The sequence below is a fragment of the Grus americana genome, chromosome 28 (assembly GCF_028858705.1).
Source record: "Grus americana isolate bGruAme1 chromosome 28, bGruAme1.mat, whole genome shotgun sequence".
Classification (NCBI taxonomy): domain Eukaryota; kingdom Metazoa; phylum Chordata; class Aves; order Gruiformes; family Gruidae; genus Grus; species Grus americana.
In genome coordinates this window covers 2,494,232-2,514,197 of record NC_072879.1, presented here as the reverse complement: position 1 = coordinate 2,514,197, position 19,966 = coordinate 2,494,232, and the positions used below count along the sequence as shown (strand labels likewise).

Here is a 19,966-nt window from a genome sequence, read left to right as displayed (position 1 = left end):
CAAAGTGCCTTTAGGAGACCAAAATCCTGTTACTCCTTCTGTTGGGGGTGAAACCGGGAGTACCTTCCCCTAAATCCTGACGTTTTCTATCAAACCCAACATCTCTGTATTTTTCCCTAAAAAAAATCCCCACAAGGTGGGAAAAACGCCCCGAGTGGCTTCAAGCCCCCACTGGGTTGGGGCTGCATTTGTCCCCGGGGGGTCCCAGGCAGCCCGGAGTTGGTGGCATGTCCGGTTGTGCCACCGGCACCGTGGCAAAGTCACCCACTTGGGCACCGCACCTCTATGCCAGTGCATCCTCCTGTCCCCCCACCCTGGACTCGGGGGCACCGAGAGCTTTGCAGACCCCCGACAGGTGGGCAGAGCCCGAGGACAGCGGGTCCTGGCCACGGCAAAGCCACCGTCCCTTTGTGTGGGCTGTCCCCAGCTGTGCATCCTTTAGGTCCGCCTGAGCCTTGGGGTGTGGGATGGGGTGCAGTGGGGTGCCCTGAGAGCACCCCATGCAAGGGGGTGCCTGGGTTGTGTTCCCCCCCCCAGCAGAGGGGACACGGGGGGGCATGGAGGGACCCAGTGGCCCTGACCCTGAGGTTGGGATGGAGCTGGGAGCCCCAAGGCCGTGGGACTGCTGCCGTGGCCAGGGTTTGTGGGTGACTCTGAGGGCTCAGAGCTGGGGGGGGGGGCTGTTCCCAACCCATGGGGACATTGTCCAGTGGCTTTCCCTGTCCCTTTGCTCCCTGTCCCCGCTCTGTGCCGTGCAACCTCTTGGCTGCAAGGAGAGGGACATCGCTCCCTGCAGGGGATGGAGCATGGGGGGGACACCACACCTGGGTGGCCCAGGGTGCTCCTCCCAAAGGGGTGACACCATGAGTCAGCCCCTGCCCCATAGCACCGGGGTGAGGGCTGAGCCCCGCAGCCATGCAGGGACGGGGTGTGTGACACCGCGTGGGAGTCACTGCAGGGCTCCGAGGTGTTGGGCACCAGCTGAAGGGACTGCATGGATTAGAAAATAAAATAAAAAAAGAGAGCGAGAGGGAGACAAAACAATGCCTTTTCCCATCATCCTGTTTTTTGGAAGCTTCTGAACTGTTTTTGTTGAAATTTCCCAAAAATGTCAGGCTCCTGGAGCCACCCAGCCTGAGAAACTTCAGCCCCAGCGTCCGCAGTCTGGCCGAGTGAATCACGGCCGCCCCGGGGGCTGGCGGCCGCCCGCAATCCCGACCCACTGCCCCAATGCTCCCAGGAAGCCCCCCTGGGCCAGGAGCCAGTGGTGGGTACTGGGGGGGGGGGGGGAGAGAAATCACCCCCCTGGTGCTGGAGTCGGAGCCCCCCCAGCTGCCCACCTGCACTGCCTGCATGGCTGCCTGCCCCATCTGCCGCCTTCTTCCCCTGGCCAAGCCCCTCAGCTTCCACCCAGAGCCCACAGCAAAGTGGGATTTAGCACAGCTCCTTCGGGAAGCAGGGATGGGTGGGCTCCCGGGGCGAGGGGGGGTGGTGACACCCATCCTGGTGCTGGCAGGGGGGACGTGGCCGGCTCTGGCAGAGGCATCATCAGAAGGTGGTTTGAGGCTTTGGTGGGAGGGCAGGGGGAAGGTGGGGGGACAGTGGTGTCCGGAGAAGAGATGAGCATCGGTCCCCACTGGTGTCACCTGGGCCGTGCCTGGGGTGTCACCCCAGGTGGCTCGGGGATGTTCGCCCTGCCCGACCCGCGGCAGCATCCGGACCCAACGCTGTGGGATGGGGACAGCGTGGGGGGACAGAGCCAGCCCTGAGCGAGCCGCGCCTGTGGTCCTCGCACTGCGGCAGTGCCGGGGCGGTGGCACCAGGCACTTGGCTGGTGTCAGGATCCGGCCCACAGCAGCGCCGGTGGCGGGGAGCAGCCGGAGATGACAGAGCTGCTCTCCTGCTTTCTGAGTCAGCGTGTCGGTCAGCAGGCAGATGTGGTCAGCACTGCCCTTTGACAGTGACCTTTAAAGGGCTGCTCCCTCCTGCCCACGAGCCGCCGTGCTCGCAGGCACCGGCTGGGAGGCAGGATCCGGCCCAGCAGCCCCCTCTGACCCCCGGACCGGACTGTCAGCGTCAGCGCGGTGGTCCCCTGGGGCTGGTGCGGTCCGGCTGCCCCCTCCCGGCGTGGCTCCGTTCCCAGGGCCTCTTTGCCCTGTTGCAGTGCAGGATCTGGCCACGGGGCCCAGCTCCCAGACGGAGCCCGTACAGCCACGAGCTCCCTGCTCTGCCCAGGCGGGATGTGACTCCCCCCAGATGGATCCAGGACCCCGGGGTGGCCCTGGTGACGTCCCCAAACCCAGGCTGAGCATCCTCTGTCCGGCTTCCCACCAACCATCACCTTCCTGCCAGCCCTCCATCATGTGTCACCAGGGCTGGGCCCAGCACATCTACCCTGAATTAATCTAATTACTTGATTTCCCAGCCAGAGCTCGCTCCATAAAGTCCTTGGACAGAGACAGCATCTGGCTCAAGGGCCAGGGTGTAAAAAACAAACAACAAAAAAAACACAAAAGCCCAGAAAAAGCGGGAGGAGAGGCGCAGCAGAGCTGCTTCTGACTGCCTGCATCCTTTTAAAGTGACCTGGGGGAAAAATAAAGAGGCTAGAAATGCAAAGAATCCAGCAGTCAGAGTTTTCTTTATATTCCTCTCAGTCACATTTCCACATCCATGGGTAATTTATAACCCGCTTAACCCCTTCCCTGCCACCCCCCCCCCAGCACAACCCCCTCGCTCAAGAGCATCCTCTCAGCGGGCGGCCGCACCTTCCCACCTCTGTTTGCTTTGGGAAGCACAAAAAGTCCCACAACAGAGTTTGCTGATCTCTGGAGGCGGCGGGGGGGGCGGGGGGGGCAATGCGGTTGATGTTGAGGGGGTGCTTGAGCATCAGGGATGGGCTCTGCGGGGTCGGGATATGGGGTGACAGGTCCCCTGCCCATGGGGGGGGGGGGACGACTGCAGGGACACCCTGGCTGGCATGTGGGGAGCCTGCGGCTTCATGAAAGGCTCCAGAAAAAAAATGTAGGTCAGTAGTGGTAAATGCAAAAGGCATCGAGTGTTTCTGGAGAGGGGTGGGAAGAGGAGGCAGGGCACTAAGTATTTGCCAACTTGAATATTATTGCCTGGGAAGGGTTTTTTCCTATTAAAAGGTGAGTGGATGGAGCATGGGCAGGTGCCAGGTGTAGTGCGGGCAGGTGCGGCAGGAGCGTTGCCCACTGGCTGCTCAGCCTGCAGCACGGTGCTCCTGGCGCTTGATCCGGTGGATTTTGGTCCCTCTTGGGGTCGGGCCTCCGACTCTGTCCCTCCCTCCGATGAAAACCTCACCTGCAGCGCGGTGCCGTGATTTATGGTGACGGCCCCCAATCTATCCCATTTACTTGGCCATTAGTCACCGGTGCTGGACACGAGGCCGAGGGGCTGGACGGGCTCCAAGAGGGGGAAGGGGGGAGCGGAGCCGACCTGGCAGCCCCGCCAGCCCGGCCAGAGCACATTTTCTCCCAGCCCTGGTTTGATTAACAAGATGAATAAGCTGGCGGAGCGCAGCGGGGTGAGGAGAGGCCCCACTCCCTGCTCCCGGGGGGGCACAGGGCTGTGTTCCCCCAGCCGTCCCTGAGGGGATCCAGCTGCCCCCACCCCTCTCCCCCTGCCCCAGGGCGTGGAGCACCCCTCAACCCTGAGCTGGGACTGGGAGACACCCCCCCCCCTTCCCCATGCTGGGGTCCTGCCATGTGTTCCCCATTAGGGCTGGAGGTTAGCGAAGCCCCCAGCCCTCCTCCTCCTCCTCCTCCTCCCCCCGGGCTCGCTTTGGGGTGCTGCCATAAATAAGGCTAATGGGCAGGGCAGCGGCGAGGCAGCGCGCACGGGGCCAAGCCTGTGCCTTTTATGTCTTTTAAACCCTGGGAAATCAAAGCTGTAAATCTGGGGTGTCAGGGAGAGCCCAGCGCCCTGGCTGGGAAGGGGCCCCATGGCACGGAGCGAGGGTGCGGGTGGGACACACAAGGGTGACTTGGGGAGGCCCTGAGGGCCATGGAGGGTGGCACGCCTGGGTCTAATACTGGCTGGGTACAAGGGGCTCAGTCCCTGTGGGGGTGCCGGCGCGGGGGGCAGTGAGGCTCCAGTGCTGCTGCTCGCTGGTGCCGATGTGCTCCCAGCACCAGGGAAGCCTGGGCCCTCTGTGCCCCTGTCTCTGTGTGCCACCGGTGCCAATGTACCCCCTGATTCCCATGTGCCCCCCGGACCCCCTCCTCTCCCCAGTCCCTCTGTGCTGCTGGTGTTGGTGGAGCTCCCCCATACCTCTGCACCCCCCAGTCTGGCTGTGCCCCTTTGATCCCTGTGCACCCACTGGTCCCCCTACATCCCCGGTGTCCCCCTACATCCCCTGGTCCCCCTACACCTTCTGGTCCCTGTGCATCCCCCGCTCCCCCTGCATCCCCCCATCCTCCCGCACCCCGTGGTACCCCTGCATCTCCTGCTCCCCCTGCATCCCCCAGTCCCCCCCATCCTCCACACCCCGTGGTACCCCTGCATCCCCCGCTCCCCCTGCATCCCCCGCTCCCCAGGCCCCCCCGTCCTCCTGCATCCCACGTTACCCCCGCATCCCTGGTGCCCGAGCATCCCCCGGTGCCCGAGCATCTCCCGGTCCTCAGCTCCCGCCCTCCCCACATCCCGTGATACCCCGCACCCCTCGGTGCCCGTGCATCCCCCCCACCCCATCATTCCCGGTCCGCGCTGCCCACCGGTGCCGCTGGCGGGGGGGGCGGGGGGGCGGCTACCGGTGCCGGCGGATCTGCGGCAGGCTGCGGCGGCTCCCCCCGCCCCCGGCTCCCCCCGCCGCCATCGCACGGCGCGTCACGGCGGGGCCGGCAGCGGCGGCGGCGGCGGTGGGTGCGCTCCGCTCCGCGCCGCTCCGCGCCCCGCGCCCGCCATGGCGGCCCGCTGCCCCCGGGCCCTGCTCGCCCTCGGCCTGGCCCTGGCCGCCGCCGCCACCGACCCCTTCTCGTCCCAGCTGGGAGACACCGCGGGCTGCCGCGGGCAGTGCGGCCGCAGCCTGCAGCGCCGAACGGCCGCCGTGAGTCCGGTCGGGCACCGGGAGCACCGGGGGTATCGGGGGTACCGGGAGTACAGGGGACACCGGGAGCGTGGGGAGCATCAGGAGCATCGGGAGTAGCGGGAGCGTCGGGGGCACCGGAGCGGGGGGGGAACCCGGGGGCACCGGGAGCAGCAGCCCACCCTGCACCGGCATCGCCACCGCACGGCCCCGCACCGGGCCACCCCTGCAGGGAGCACTGGGGGGGCACCGGGGGAGCCCCGGTGGTCTCCTCCACCGCAGCTTTGGGGTGCCCTCGGTGAGGGCATCCATCCTGGTTTGGGGTGCCCACAGCGGTTTCACCCTTCCCGGCTTTGGGGGGGTGAGGGTGCTCTCGGTGGCAGCAGCCGCCCCGGGTTGGGGGTGCCACCGGTGAGGCCCTGCCGGGGACGCAGCAGGCGCCTGCCCCCCAGCTGCCCTCCGCACCCCATTGCCGGCGGCGTGGCAGAGCCGTCCCCGGTGGTACGGTGCCAGCGGGGCTGGGGACAGCCAGGGGGAGCGGGTGATGCCGTGGCAGCACCGTGGGCCAGCGCCGAGCCACGGCAGTAGGGACTGAGATGGAGCCGAGCGCTGGTTGCCGGACCCAGAGCATCACGGAAAGCCCCGGATCAGAGCTGCCATAGCCGTGCCGGGGGCCATGTGGTGGCACCCCGGACTGTCCCCGAGCCCCCGCGGTGGCAGGGCCGTATCTAGGCCAGTCCTTGGCAGGACCCCATGCGGCCCCCGCTGCCGGGGTTGGGGATGGAGTTGTTTTCCCATCTGGGCTGGAGCTGCCTCCCTGCCAGCACCCAGCTCTGCCCACACTCCCCCACAGGCACATGGACCCCCGCGGGTGGGGGCACCTGCTTCCTCCAAGCCTGTGCATGCAGATGCACGCAGTGACCCCCACATGCGTCCCCCCCAGTGTGTTCCCGGCTCCCCCGATGCATGCACCCCCCCATCACACACACACCCCAGCAGCCCCCACCTCCTGCCAGCCCATGCCAGGACCCAGCCCGTGCCAAGAGCCCCGACATAGATGGGGGGACCTGCCACGTCCTCGATGGGGACGAGGCCACATGCAGACCCCACCATCGGGTGCAAACCAGGGGGCGAAGGCAGCTCTCCCTCCCCCGGGGATGCCATCACCCCGGGTTCGGGGTGCCAGCCCCAGCTGTGGTTCTGCGGGAGGGTGGCAGCGCCCGGTGCTGGGTGCGGGGGGGGGGCCGTCTTAGGGGTCCGGCACAGCCACTGGGCTGAGCTTGGTGCCAGCTCCACGCTCTCCTCCTCCTCCTCCCTGCAGGATGCTGTTCTCAACGCCTGTTACCGGGGCTGCCGGCTGTTCTCCATCTGTCACTTCGTGGATGCGAGTGCTGAGCTGAACACAACCAGAGCCGAGTGTGAAGCAGGTGAGGAGCCGGCGGCTGAGCGACCCCCATGCCCCAAACACCGTCCCGGGGCGGGGGGGGGTGTCTTCCATGTGCCGCTGGCACCGCTGTGATGCCTTCCACCCTCCCAAGCATCCTGCCTCCACTCAGCCCCATGCTGTGCCTTGGGGCCGCATCCTGACCCTGCTGCAAACCAAGCAGGGTGCAGATTTACACCCACAGGATGGGTAGGGGGGTTCTGGGGGCTCAGGGCTCATCAAGGGGACTGAGCACCCCCTAACACTGCCCCCCCCTTCCTGCCTCACAGCGTGTGCCGAAGCCTACAGCAACGCAGAGGAGCAGTTTGGCTGCGTGACGGGGTGCCGCAAGCAGCTGCCCGAGGTGGAGAGCAGGAAGGAGAAGGTGGGAGGCCAGGGAGATGGGGGCCCCCCGTTCCCCCCCTGAACCCAGCCGGCCTGTCCCTGGTGCCACCGGCTGTGGCTCTGCCCTGTCCCTGCATCTGGCTCCTTCCCCAAAGGGTCTGTGGGCAGCAAGGAGGCAGTGGGGGCTGGATGTGCCCCCCCAGGGTGTCCCGGCTGCTCCGTGCCTGTGCCATCACCCCGTAGGGTTGGCGGGGACCAGCCGGGGAAGGCATTCACCCCTGCGAGGAACCTGGAGCTGTGGGGCTGCCCTTGGGGGGGGCATTTCCACCTCACCTGTCACCCCCGGTGTGGGGACACGGGGCATCTCAGTCACCACGGGCACGGCAGGGACCGCGGTTTGCTGCTGCCAGGCAATGTGATGCGATGCAGACCACTGCCACCACACTGAGCCCACTGGCCACCCCCACCCGGGACCCTGCGGGGGGACACTGGGACGTGGCGGCTTGGCTCTCGGTCCCACTTTAGGAAGGACTCCTTGCTCCCGTGGCAGCTCAGCCCAGTCCCTCCTGTGCCAGGGCATGGAGGCTATAAAACCCCACACATGCAATCCATCCATCCATCCTTCCATCCATCTATCCATCCATCCATCCTTCCATCCATCCATCCATCCATCCATCCATCCTTCCATCCATCCTTCCATCCTTCCATCCATCCATCCATCCATCCTTCCATCCTTCCATCCTTCCATCCATCCTTCCATCCATCCTTCCATCCATCCATCCTTCCATCCATCCATCCATCCTTCCATCCATCCTTCCATCCATCCTTCCATCCATCCATCCATCCATCCTTCCATCCATCCATCCATCCTTCCATCCATCCTTCCATCCTTCCATCCATCCTTCCATCCATCCATCCATCCATCCATCCTTCCATCCATCCTTCCATCCATCCATCCATCCTTCCATCCATCCTTCCATCCTTCCATCCATCCATCCATCCACCCTTCCATCCTTCCTTCCATCCATCCATCCATCCATCCATCCATCCATCCATCCATCCTTCCATCCATGCTCCCCTCCCTCCCCAGCACATCCAGCCCCATCCCTCCCCTCGCTGCCTCCTGGCCACCCCCACCACCAGCCTCACCGCTCAGCGAGCCCTGGCACCGGGACCCGGCTTCCCTCGGCGCTTTCCTGGGGTGGTTTGGGACCAGGCGCGCTCCCTGCGCGCTCCTGCTGCCCGGCAAAACCCACGCTGCAGGATGCCTGCTGCATCTTGCTTTATTTTATATCCCGTGTCACATGTGCCCCTGCGGATGGGTGCTCTGGGTGTGCTGGGGAGATAGGAGCCCATCGCTGGCCTATCACGCTGCCTAGTCTAAAGCATAAAAATCAGATTAACTGGGCTCGACCCAGAGGTTTGGGCCAGGCAGGGTGGTTACACCGAATTCCCAGGGTGAGAGGTTCTGGCCGGTGATTGTTGCAGATTCCCCCAGTTTTGATTTGTTATCCTTCCCAGCAATTAGCAACGCTTTTTCCTCCTACATTTAATTAATTCAGCTTTTGCCCAATTAATTAAATTAGACTTTGGCTCAAGGTAGAAGCTTTTGGCTTTGTACGCGTGCAGGCGAAGATGTATTTGTGCTGTAGAAAGCTGCGGCTCCTTTGAAAAACCACTTTGCAGCCTGTTTTTAGGACCTTCCCAGTGTCTGATCCCCCTTCCCAGCCCCTCTCCAAGGTTGGGGATGAGCATCGGGGGGCAACCGGCTGACGGAGAGGACCGTCACTCCCTTCACCCACCCAAAGCATTTTTCCTTCGGGTTCCCAGACAAGCAAGCAAAGCAGATTTAGCATAATAATTAGATACAGAATCTGACCTATTTATTTCCTGTTTGCTGGTTTGACCGTGCAAGGGGCTGTCGGAAAATGTTCGAAGCCAGTGGCAGGGAGCAGCCAAGCGGATTCCAGCAGGGATGCTTTAAAAATAACAAACCGCCGCGACGGCCAAGAATCCAGGGCACGGAGAGGCTGCCAGGAGAGAAACGCCCTCGGCATCTCGGCCGCTCCGCTCCTATTGTTTAAAGAGCTGGTGCGAGCGCGGGGCTGCCGAGGGGCTGGGCGATGGCGCTGGGGACTGCGGTCCTGGGCTCTGTGACCCTCCTGGGGCTGGACCATGGGTCCTGCATGTCCCCATCCCTGGGGGAAGCAGGCTGAGCCCCAGACCTGAGCTCCCAGCTCAACCTGGCCACATCCTCGGGGTGGGATGTTGTCCGCTGGGGTGGGTGACGAGGGGGCAGCGGTGACATCATGTCCCTGCTCCTTCGCAGAGCCCGGAGCCGAAGGCACCGTCATTCTCCATGTTCGATTTGGTCTCCACCTTCTGCAACGACATTGTCAGCTCTGCCCAGAGCTTCATCTCCTCCACCTGGACCTTCTACCTGCAGGCGGACGATGGCAAAGTTGTGGTGTTTCAGGTGGGGGTGTCCCCTGTCCCCTCTCTGCTGGGTGCTGAGAGGGGTGGGGACCCCCTTGCTCACCACTTTCTCCCTTTTTCCCTGCCAACCCACCAGTCCCAGCCCGAGATGGAGTACCCGGTACCCGAGGCGCAGGAGACCCAGCCGGAGAGGCCGGTGCAGCCGGGACCGAGGTCCAGCCCCGGCGTCCCCCAGCCCCACACAGGTGCGGGGGGTGTCCGGGCTGCTGGCAGCGGGGCCGGGAGCCTCCGAGCCCTCCTGGCTCTCATCCGATTTCTCCAGAGCTAAACAAATTACCCGCTTCTCGGGTCTGATTAGCTTCCCACACCCTGCACCCACGCGGGGGGGGTGACTCCGGACTTGGGATCCGCTCCAAGAAGCTGCTGGGATCCTCTGCACCCCCTCCGTGGGCAGAGGGTCCCTGGGGGGAGAGGGGACTGCCCGGCACCCCCTGCACCCCATCACGGCGGCAGGGGGATGGGGAGGGGGTGCCCGCAGTGGGTGCCCGGGCTCAGCATCGCCTCTCCCCTGCCAGGCCCCCGGGGAAAGGTGGAGAAGCCCCCTGTGAAGGAGCCACGGGGCAAAGCCAAGGTGCAGCACGCGGAGCCCCCGCAGCCAGAGCACGACTTCCTCGGCTGCATGTCCAAGTAGGTGCAGCGGGGCTGTGCGGGGGCCCAGGGGGGGGCCTGGACCTGCCGGACGTGCCAGAGCAGATGCTTCCTCCCTCCCTCCCCAAATTGCCACCCCGTGCCCTGCCATAAACTTGTCCTTTTCCTTTGGTGGGGGGTGGTGGGGTGTTACAGGCGCTCGGGCCTTCCTCGCTGGATCCTGGCCGCCTGCCTCTTCCTCTCCATCATGGTGATGCTGTGGCTGAGCTGTGCCAGTTTGGTGACCGCCCCTGAGCAGCACGTCAAGACCCAGGTACGGGGCGAGTGGTGCTCAGCGCAGCCGGCGGGGGGGTGTCCTACGGGGGTCCCTCACACCCTGCGTGTCCCCATCACTGCTGGGTGAGATGTGGCCAGGGGGTTTGTGGTCCCCGGCCACTGTGCTGGGTTCGCCGGCATGTCTGTGCTGCACGGTATGTCCCCCGCCAGCCCCACGGCGTTCCTGGTCCGGGGGCAAGGGGCTCCGGTGCCCTTCTCCGTGGCTGCACGGTCCCCTCTGCCTCTCTTCCAGCCTCTGAGCATCAACGGGGACAAGGAATACCTGGAGGACCTGGATGGCCCCGGCGCCTTCCCCCTGCCACCCGTCATCGCCGTCACCCTGTGCCCTGCGCACGGCGGGGAGGACGTGGGGCCGCTGCCCCTCAAAGTCGACCTGGACAAGACCGTCCTGTAGTGCTCCCACCCCCTCCTGTCACCTCCATGCCACGTCCCTGTCACCGTCCCCGCGCTGGCCCCGTGGCATCGTCCCTGGCCCCATTGCCCTGCCCCTCTGGCTGCCCCACGTCCCTGGCTCCCGGAGGGGCATCTCTGCCTCCGGCATGGGGGGGACTGGGGGCACGATCTGGCTCGGTCCTGCTGTCCTCCCCAGGGATGGCCGCTGCGGAGGATGCTCCCGGGAGCCGGGCAGCAGCTTTGGCTCCTCGGTAGATGTGCTGTTTGCTGGGATCCCGGTTTCCAGCGCTCAAGAGCCGAGAGAGGAGCTGCCAGAGCAGGGAGGCCGGGGGGAGCCCGTCCTCGTAGCGGGGCGGTCTGTCTCCTCCCGACCGGAGCCCCCGGGGCCCCGCAGCCCTCCGGGCATGGGTCCAGCGCTGGGCAGGAGGGAGCCGGCTGCGGTGGGGGATGGAGAGTGTCTGCAGCGTTCTGGGCTTTGGCTCGGCACATCCCCGGCCTCCCACCTTGGGCTGAGCCTCCAAGGCGCCGTCTCCGGCCCTGGGAACTCCCTTCCGCCGGCCGGAGCTGATTGCCTTGGGGAGCCGAAACGTGGCGAATGGATTTGGCGTTGGCAGCCGGAGAGAGGAGCGGATCTCGCCGCCTCTGTGCCCACGCGAGGACCCAGCCGGCTCCTTCCCAGAGCTGCGGAGGGGCCCTGGGATGGCTCCTTCCCCTCCCTGCTCCGTGATGCTTTTGGGGTGGCTGGCCCCAATGCCGATGGGTTGCCAGTGGGACCAAGCGGGGGACAAGGCAGGGATCCCTTGCTTGGTCCTCCTGGCTTGTGTCCCAGCTTGGGCAGGAGGTGGGAGATGCAGGGACGCCTCTGTCCTGGGCTCGGCATCCCTGCCCAACGCCAGGAGTGGCTCAGCCTGTGGGTCTGTAGCCGGTGGCAGGACCTAGCAGCATCCAGCCTCCAGGTCCCCAGGCTCACAGCGCTGCCCTGGAAGCGGGGGCCCAGCGCTGGGGTCTCCCAGCCAAGCAGGGACCCCCTCGGCTTGCCCTGACACAGCCCCTCGGCGTGGAGGGGTCCCCTCCCTCCCCCTGCTCCGCAGGGCTCTGCTCCTGCAGCCAGGCTCGGTGCGAGCCAGGGCATCTCCCCATCTCCCCTCCGTTCTCCATCACTTGACTTTGTGCGTCGTTTCGTGGTTTGATTTGCACCGGCATGTGGTTCCTCGGCCCCTGGCGCCCCGTGGGGACACCCCTGCGCTCGGGAGGGACGGCTCGGCGGCGGTGGTCCCTGCCATCCCCGTGTCCACCTAACACGTCTGTACAGATTAACTTATTACCCACGACTCCCCACCCTTGGGTTTTTAGGTTCTCCCCATCTGCCGGCCGCTCCCTGGTGCTGAGCGGTCTTGGGGGGTCACAGCGTGGTGGGGCAAGGGGCTCTCATCCCCGGCCCCCGCCGGTTTTGTGCTGCTCCTTATCACTTTCACCTGTGCAACATATCTGGGGTTGGGGAACTGGGTTGGGGGTGGGCGGTGGGGGTCTCGTGTCCGTTTTGGGGTACACTTTTCATGGTTGCTTTTTCGCCGCTCGGCTCAGTGTAAAGCTTGGTGGAGTCTGCGGTGTTGTCCTGGCCACGGCGGGTCTCCCGGTCCCTGGGGTGCAACCGCGCCGGGCCGCGCGTGCTCGGGGGAGAGGGCGGCCGTGGAGCCCCCCCAGGCTTCACTTCCAAAGGGCAAACCCAGCCCTAAGCTGGCTGGGCAGCGCGGGTGGAGGGGAAATAAAAGGTTTGTACCAGACCTGGATGAGTCGGTGGCTTCACAGGGTGCCCGTCACCAGCGGGGGAGCAGGTTTGAGCCCCCGCTCGGGGCCGCTGGGAGCACACAGGTCTGTTCCCAGCTCGCCGTCCTGTCTTTGCGAGCTGAGCCAGGATGAAACCTACGGCAAACCGGAGAGAAATCCCCTGCTTGGGCTGTTCTGCACGGACGTGGAGCGATGCTCCTCTCTGCTGCAAGCTGCGGGGCTGGCAGATTCACCAGGTCAAGAGATTCAGCATCAAGCGTAAAAGGAGATGCTGTGGTCCCGGGGGGGCTGGTACCAGCACCTGTGGGGTGGGTGGGCTTGGTGGGTGCTGGTACCCACCTGGGAGGGTGCAGGGTGTGCAGAGGCCCATGTACCCCAACACGTGCATCCGTCAGCCGTGAGGAGGAGGAGGCTGAGACACGGCAGAGGGGAGGACTGCACGCACGTGCTCACGTGTGCGTATAAGGATGGGCTGGGGAACGAGGGCTTTTCCCACTGAAAATCACCCGCTGACACCCGGGCGCCCATTTTGAGGAAAGAAAGCGTAAATTGGGCCGTGCACACACGACACGTCAGCGGAACACGCCGCGGCCGCCCAGGCTTGAAGGCTGAGACGTGCTCGCACGTGTGCGTGCCCACCTTTCCCCTGCGGCGTGTGTTTTTCCTGGCGCGGCGCCCACGTCCATGCCACAGCCGAGCTCTCCCCATGCCAAGCACGACACAAAAGCTCACGCGAGAGCCTGGAGGCTCGTTTTTAGCACTTCAGGAGCTCAGCAGGGTCCTGTCCTCAGAGCCAGCAGCGGCGCGGGGCCCCCGAGGAGCCAGAGCTGGTGCTGGCCTCAGCTGCTTGTTTTCTCCAGGATGCGGAGCCAGGGACGAGGAGGTGCTGCCCAGTCCTGGGGAGGGCTGCAGATGGGTGCTGGGGTGCTCGGCACGACTCGCAGCCAAAGAAGGATCTCCAAAGGGGACGCGGAGCCTGGTCCGCTGCCTGCCAGCAGGCTCCGCTGCCGGAGCACGGCCCCTGCCTGTCCCTAAATCGGGGGTGCGATGTGACCCCCATGCAGCGTGGCAATGCCGGGTGCCGGAGGGGGATGTCACACACGAGGCAGGGAGCTGTGCGGACGACGCCTTGGGCAGCCCTGGCTGTGCGGGGCCGGCGCGGGAGGCAGAGCGTGTGCCAGGGCCGCATTTCCTGGGCGATGGGATTTGGGGGCTTGCACGGTGTCCTCAGCAGGCAGCTGGATGCCGCAGGGTCCCAGGGTGGGCAGGGGGGTGTCAGGGGCCGGCAGGACAAGAGGGAAGGGCTGAGAGATGGGAGTCCAGCGCTGAGCAGCCTTTGAGGTAGGCGCAAGCTGATGACCCAGAGGTAAGACACCCCCCCCGGGGCAGGGCCAAGCCACCGCGTGCCCCCCAGATGGCATGTCGGGGGGTCTCTTTCTCCAGCATTTTCCATACGTAGCCCAGGGCATCAGCGCTGAGCCCTGTTACAGGCTGGGCAAGGGTGCTGGCAGCCGCTCGGCCCCGGACACCCTGCGGCGATAGAGCAGTGGTTGGGTGCAGGCAGGAGCAAACCGAGAAACCCCGGGACAGTGCTGCCTGGGGGTGAGACCCCCAGCGCGGGGCTCTCTGCATCCCCCTGCCACGGGCTGGTGCAGAGGGAGGTGGCAGGGCACAAGATCGGTGCAGACAGCTGGTAAACCCTGCCCGCCGCGGGCAGCGGCTCCGAGCGGGTCCCCTCCTGGGATGGGAGCCGGGCTACAAACCGTGGACAAGCTCCTTGCCTTTAAACTGGAGTCAGATTCCTCGTTGCTGGCTCAGGGTGCAGGAAACCATGCCCGGGAGCAGGTGAGGAGGGACCCCACTCTAACAAGAAGGAGACGCATGAAATTAGCTGGTTCCACTCCCCCCAGCAGGCAGCCGGGGTGTTTTCTGTCCGACGCTTTTCCTTCTCATTCCCTGTTCTATTTTGTCATGGCGGAAGCAAAATTCATGGTGTGTGGCCCCATCGGCAAAGAGAAGAGCAATGGGCGAGCCAGCCTGTGGCAGAATCGCACCCTCCATCCCACGGCTGGTGGCGAGGACGTGGGGGACCACGAGCCATGGCGGGTCATGTCCTCGCGGCGAGCATCTGTGTACCCACGCTTGCCTCCCGCGCGTCCAGCCAGAGGTCAGCAAGAAATCGCAGGCCGGTAGGTGGGGACTGTTAGCCACGCTGCGGCAAGAAGCGGCCTCAAAAAGCGGGGGGAGGCCAGCAAGCTGCTCCCCACTCCTCTGCCGTGGACCCCCGCAGCATCTCCCTGCTTGCGTGATGATGCCGTTGCTTGGCCTCCGTGCTGGCAGTGGGTAACTGAGGGTTGCGGGGATCTCGCTGGGTTCAGCGGTCGCCTCCGGCTGTTCTCTCCGTGGCTGCATTGGGCTGCTGTTCTCACCTCTGGAAAATGCCCCCTCCTTTTTCCCGCCCCCGGCAAATCTCAGCTGCCGGGAGCTGGCCCGGCTCCACCACCGCTCGCACACTCCAGCTGAGGAGCCAGGCCACGCAGCGAATGCATTTGCGCATGGATTTCCCTCCCCTCTTGCCGTCTGCTCCCGACGGTGTCGTTCTCCTGTGCTCAGGAATGACTTTGGGAGCGCTCGCAACTCCTTGTCCTGCTGTCGGGTGCCCGGAGCCCTGTGCCGTGTCCTGCCAGGATGTCTCTGCTTGGGAAGAGTGTTGGGGTCCACGGTCCAGGGATGCACGCAGGGCAGAAAGCCCAGGACTGGGGCTCCGAGAAGTCCCTGCCTTGCACACGTGCGTGCGGATCCCTGTTTTCATGATCTGCGATCAATTCTCCCGACTCAGAGCGGACGCGGTGTTGGTTCACCTGGGTCTGCACCCGTCGCTCCCCTTTGCTCCTTCGCACTCGCATCCTGGGGAGATGCTGCTGGACACAAAGCAGCCGGGGGGAGGTTTCTTCTCGTCTCGTGTGGGAGGAATGAGGGTCTTTCACGAGAAAGCACAATAAGTAAGGGTGAAACGGCGGGTTTGGGCCCTGCCAGAGCGGGGCCTTTGAAGATGTCAGAAAAAGAGCCTGGGCTCCTATCTCAGCTGGGGAAAGGATATTCTCTAGCTGCTCCAGCTGCTTCTCGCTGCCCCTGGCCCGGCTCCTGCTAGCACATGGCTGAAACCCGGTGCTGTCCTGACCAACACAGAGCTGTAAATTCAGCTTTAACCCCAACGGAGCTAAGTCTCCATCCAGAGGTGGAACAAGGATGAGGATGCAGGGTGGAGAGTTGGACGAGGGTTCAAAGCGAGCTGGCCGCGGCACCGTCCCGACCCCGCACGTGGGAGCCGAGCCCTTGCCCTTACAAATGCTCCTTCGAACCACACCAGGCACCATCCTGGAGCCAGCAGCAAAGCTCATGTGGCCTTCAAGGATGGAAACCTCACAGTGCTGCCAAAATCAGGCAGCCAGGCTGGCAGGGGAGCACCATGCCCCGGACAGCCGCCCAGGAAAACGCATCGGTGGGTTTCCTCTCCCCATCCTCCTTCCTATGACCTACCCCAAGGAAGCGGAGCCGCAAGTGATTCAACAACAACAAAACCAAACGAAAAACAATCTCCTCGTGCTAATGGGATTGGTTCTGTCCCTACCACGCACATTCCAGCCCGGCTCGAGGGACCGCTCAGGGCGGGGGGGAAGGGGAGGCTAATGAAGCCAAATTATTCTCTGTCTTCAAATGTCAGAGTTCAGCGCAGTGCCGCTGGCTGGACCTGGCGCAGCTGCTGCGCCGTGGTGATGCCGTGTGGAGGCGAAGCACCCTCTCGGCAGCCGGCACGGAGCGCCTGCGCGCATCCAGCCCGCCGCCAAGTGACATGCATTTTCCATTCCCTGGGCTTCATTACATCTTGGAACACAGACCTTGCTCGCCGGCCCGCGAGGGGCTTCGCTTCCCTCCGTGTTTATTTTTGCTGCTGTGTGTTCTTTTGCCAGGTGAGGAGCGCAGCCAAGCTGGTCAGGGAAAGCAGGGATGTATGGTTGTGGTTTGGCTGGGCGGGTGGGAATCGGGCTCCCTTAAGTGCCGACGCGGCAGCACGGCACAGCACCTGCTCACCTTCAGGCGCTGGAGCCATCCCACTGATTTCATGGGGACAACACGTGTGCCTAACACCGTAGCACGTGCAGAGGGGATTTGCCGGATCGTGGCCTCGCACTGGTGCCGAGTGGCGCTGGGGACAGCCAACACCTCCAGCTGGCGTCGGAGCCGGCTCCCGCAGGTGCCGCATGCATCAGCTCGCCCCGCTGTGCGTGGGAGTGGAAGGAGCCCAGGATTCGTAAAAGAAGGTGTTCAGCCTTCCGCCCAGCCAGACTGCACGTGGCTCTGCCGTCTGCTTCCTGCTCCTCCCGCCCGCTCTTCAGCGCAGGCCGTGGCAATACCTTACACCTGCCAGCACAGGCGTACGCACACGCGGGTGTTATCTGTGCTGGATGAGACGGCACTGCTGCTCCATGGGGTGGGTAACACTGCCGGGGTGGGGGGGCAGCCTGGCCAAAGAGCCAGGTCGTCTCCATCCCGGCAGGGAGCGGATGCCGCTCGGCCGGTGTGTCGTGCCGGTGCCTCAGTGGCGGCTGCTGTGTCAGTTGGGGTCTGCAGCAGGAGATCAGGGACCTGGTGGCCGGTCCCATGGGGCTGGTGGCCGGTCTCAGCCATGGAGTTATCTGCAGTGGCAACTGATGGTGCTCAAGGAGGGAAGGAGAGGGCATCTCACCTTCGCCAGCCTCCCAGGAGAAACCAGTCATCCCTCGGGGAGCTAAACCATCTCCCTGCCTGAACACAACCGTGGGGAGATGCAGGGTATCCTGACGGGGCAAAATAAAAGGGAGAAGGATCAGCTCACGCAATGCCATGGCCCATCTTTACACAGAGACCCCCGGCTCCACCAGCACATGCAGACGCACCCCAGCCCGCATGCTCAACACCCCCCCCGGGCTCACACGCTCGCCGGGATTACATGGGGATTAGCAGAGAGCAGTCTACCAGAAATCGAGAGGGAATAAAACCAGCCAGGAGCACAGGCACCGAAAAAGCCCACAACACCCTCCAGACACGGCTGACAAGCAGGAGATGGAGCATCGCTGATGCCGTGCGGAGGCAGGGAGCGAGAGGGAGGTCACTCACACACTCCTCCATAACAATAGCAAATAAAGGAATGGAGAGGCTTTGTTGTGCTGGGGAAAATCTAGCAAGAATTGGGGAAAAAAAACCCCAAAACCTCATTGCGGCCAGCTGTCCGCCTCCTCCACCCAACACAAACCGCGTGGACCGATGGTGCTGCGAGCTGCGAGGAATTCCTGTTTCTGAGCGCTTGCAAGGATGAAACGAAAAGGTCGGAGGAAAAAGGCAGCGCTGCCAGCTCATGATTTTGTCATTAGTCTCACAGTGTTGGACGCAGATTTTAAAGCCCCAGCTGTGGGAGTCGTGGGATATGCGAGAGCTTGGCTTGCAGTAAAAGGTACATTGCTAGACCTCATGTTTTGTAGGGGGGGGAAAAAAGTGAAAATATGACTCAAATACATCCTGATGGCTTAAAATGAAGATCAGAAAGAAGAATATAAATAGTTTGGAGTTTATTCTTTTTTTTTTTTTTTTAACCCAGTAAGTTAGACTTGTGATTTTATGGGCAGACCACCGCTCTCCACAGTAGGAATACCAGGACTGCCTTGATACACTGTGTGTGCGGGATAAATATATTAAAGTTGTGCGAGTTGCTCAGATGCTGTGCTAACACTGGTTGTAAAAATCACCTTAGATATAAGGCAGGCTCCTTGGGGAAGGGGCTAAGTGCACTCAACGAATAATGAATAGAAATAAAAATAAATATCAAATGGCCCATAAAATCAAACAATAATGGTAACTAAAAAGTTCCTGGATTTGCTGTGAGATATAAAATCCCATCAGAGGTCTAAAATAACGAGAAATACCCCCTTTTGGTTCCTTCTCCACATGATACAAGTCAGCGCGCCTGGTCACCAGAGTAGTTATGGAATACATCTTCCTTCCAGCATCGTATAAATGCATTTTTCATGCTTTGAGAGACCTTCTGGGGTTCGATTTAACTATGATCTGGGGAACATGTGAAAGGCATTTACAGCATGCGGCACAGCCTGTTTTTTCCTGCAGGGGAAGCAGAGGTGTAACGTTCACAGCTCCCATCCGCCGACCCACCTGGGACGGAGAGGTCCGCAGCGAGCGGGCAGCCTGGCTGGGCTAGCTATCAGCAGGGCTGCTTTATTGCTGTGCGTTTATCGAACCAAATTAGATGCACTTAAAATATCTATATGGACCTAAAAATAATAAAGGGAAAGCGTTTATTTTAAACCTTTTAAAGAGCGGGGTGTGCTGCAAAGCTAAAAGCTACAGAAAGCGGCCCCAGGAGAAAGTGGAAGGTATCGAATGAAGCAGAGCTGGTGTCTGAGGAAGCAGGACAAGCGCGAGGGGTTGGGAAGGAGGGGCAGGAGCCCCCAGGCACCAGCAAAATGCACCGAGCAAACGTCGAGGTGGGGGGAGAGCTGGGGTGGGAGCCACACTCGCTCCCGCAGCTCCAGCAGCACTGCCTGGCGGAAAGGGCACAAGGGCGAAACACTGTGGACGGACCGCTGCGGGCTCTGCCGATGACTTACGGCATTAACTTTCATCCGCTGCCTCTCCCCGCACTGACATCTCCTCTTCTGTGTAGGTCGGGTCTAAAATAACAGGGCCCCGAGGTCCTGGCTGGGGTCTCCGTGCGCCGCAGCAATACAAATAGCAAATTAATAAGTACTGCTTCCTTTTCTCCCAAAGGTTTTACGAGGCTTAATTAATGAATGTCTGTAAAAAGCATTTGGAGCTGGGAATGAAATGTGCTGTGGAAATGCCAAATATTTTTAATGCTCCAGCAGATTTAGAAGGTTTAAATAAGAAAAATACACAGCTTCGCCTCTGAAACAGATTGCTCTCCTTGAAGCGGAGGGCTCCAGAACATGAAGTTTTCATCAGGCTGACTTGAAAGAGCATTTTCACGGCTTTCCAAGTACGTTTATTCTCATGTACGAATTCCCCCTTTCCCTTATACAGATGTGGACACCGAGGCATGGGAAATCAAAGAAATTTACCCCCGGTCGTTGGCAGAGCCATCGCTATGAATAATTTCCTGATTTCCACTCCGACCGGAATGCCCTCTAGACCGTCCGCTCTCTCCAGATGCACGCTGGCTTTAAAAATTACATGGACCCCGCGACACTTGGCTGTGTCTCCACCAGTCGCTTTAGGGAGAGCCGGGAGAGACTCTGATGCCGACCATGTGTGGGGATGCGGGGCGGCGAAGGCATCTTTGGCACCGAGACGGCACAGCCCGAGTGCTGCGATCTCCAACAACAAGACTGCACCCTCTGGAGGGTACTGTTGCTCTTGCACAAAGCATTTATGGCAATAAAACCTGGTCCATAATCATCCGGATGGTGTGGCAGGAGGCTTCGTCCCCAGGGTGATGAGGAACAGGGTTGTCCCCACAGTCCTGGGCTGGTTGCACACAC

At 62.6% G+C, this 19,966-nt stretch overlaps 1 protein-coding gene across 1 annotated transcript; it reads left to right on the top strand.

Moving 5' to 3' along the window:
* The first annotated feature begins 4,742 nt into the window (after positions 1–4,742).
* TMEM59L (transmembrane protein 59 like) lies at positions 4,743–12,412 on the top strand. Its single transcript, XM_054805362.1, has 8 exons — positions 4,743–5,068; positions 6,369–6,474; positions 6,761–6,855; positions 9,145–9,291; positions 9,388–9,496; positions 9,827–9,938; positions 10,095–10,212; positions 10,468–12,412. The coding sequence occupies exons 1-8, from the start codon at positions 4,925–4,927 to the stop codon at positions 10,627–10,629; spliced, it is 993 nt and encodes a 330-aa protein (XP_054661337.1). The 5' UTR covers positions 4,743–4,924; the 3' UTR covers positions 10,630–12,412.
* The last annotated feature ends 7,554 nt before the right edge of the window (positions 12,413–19,966 follow it).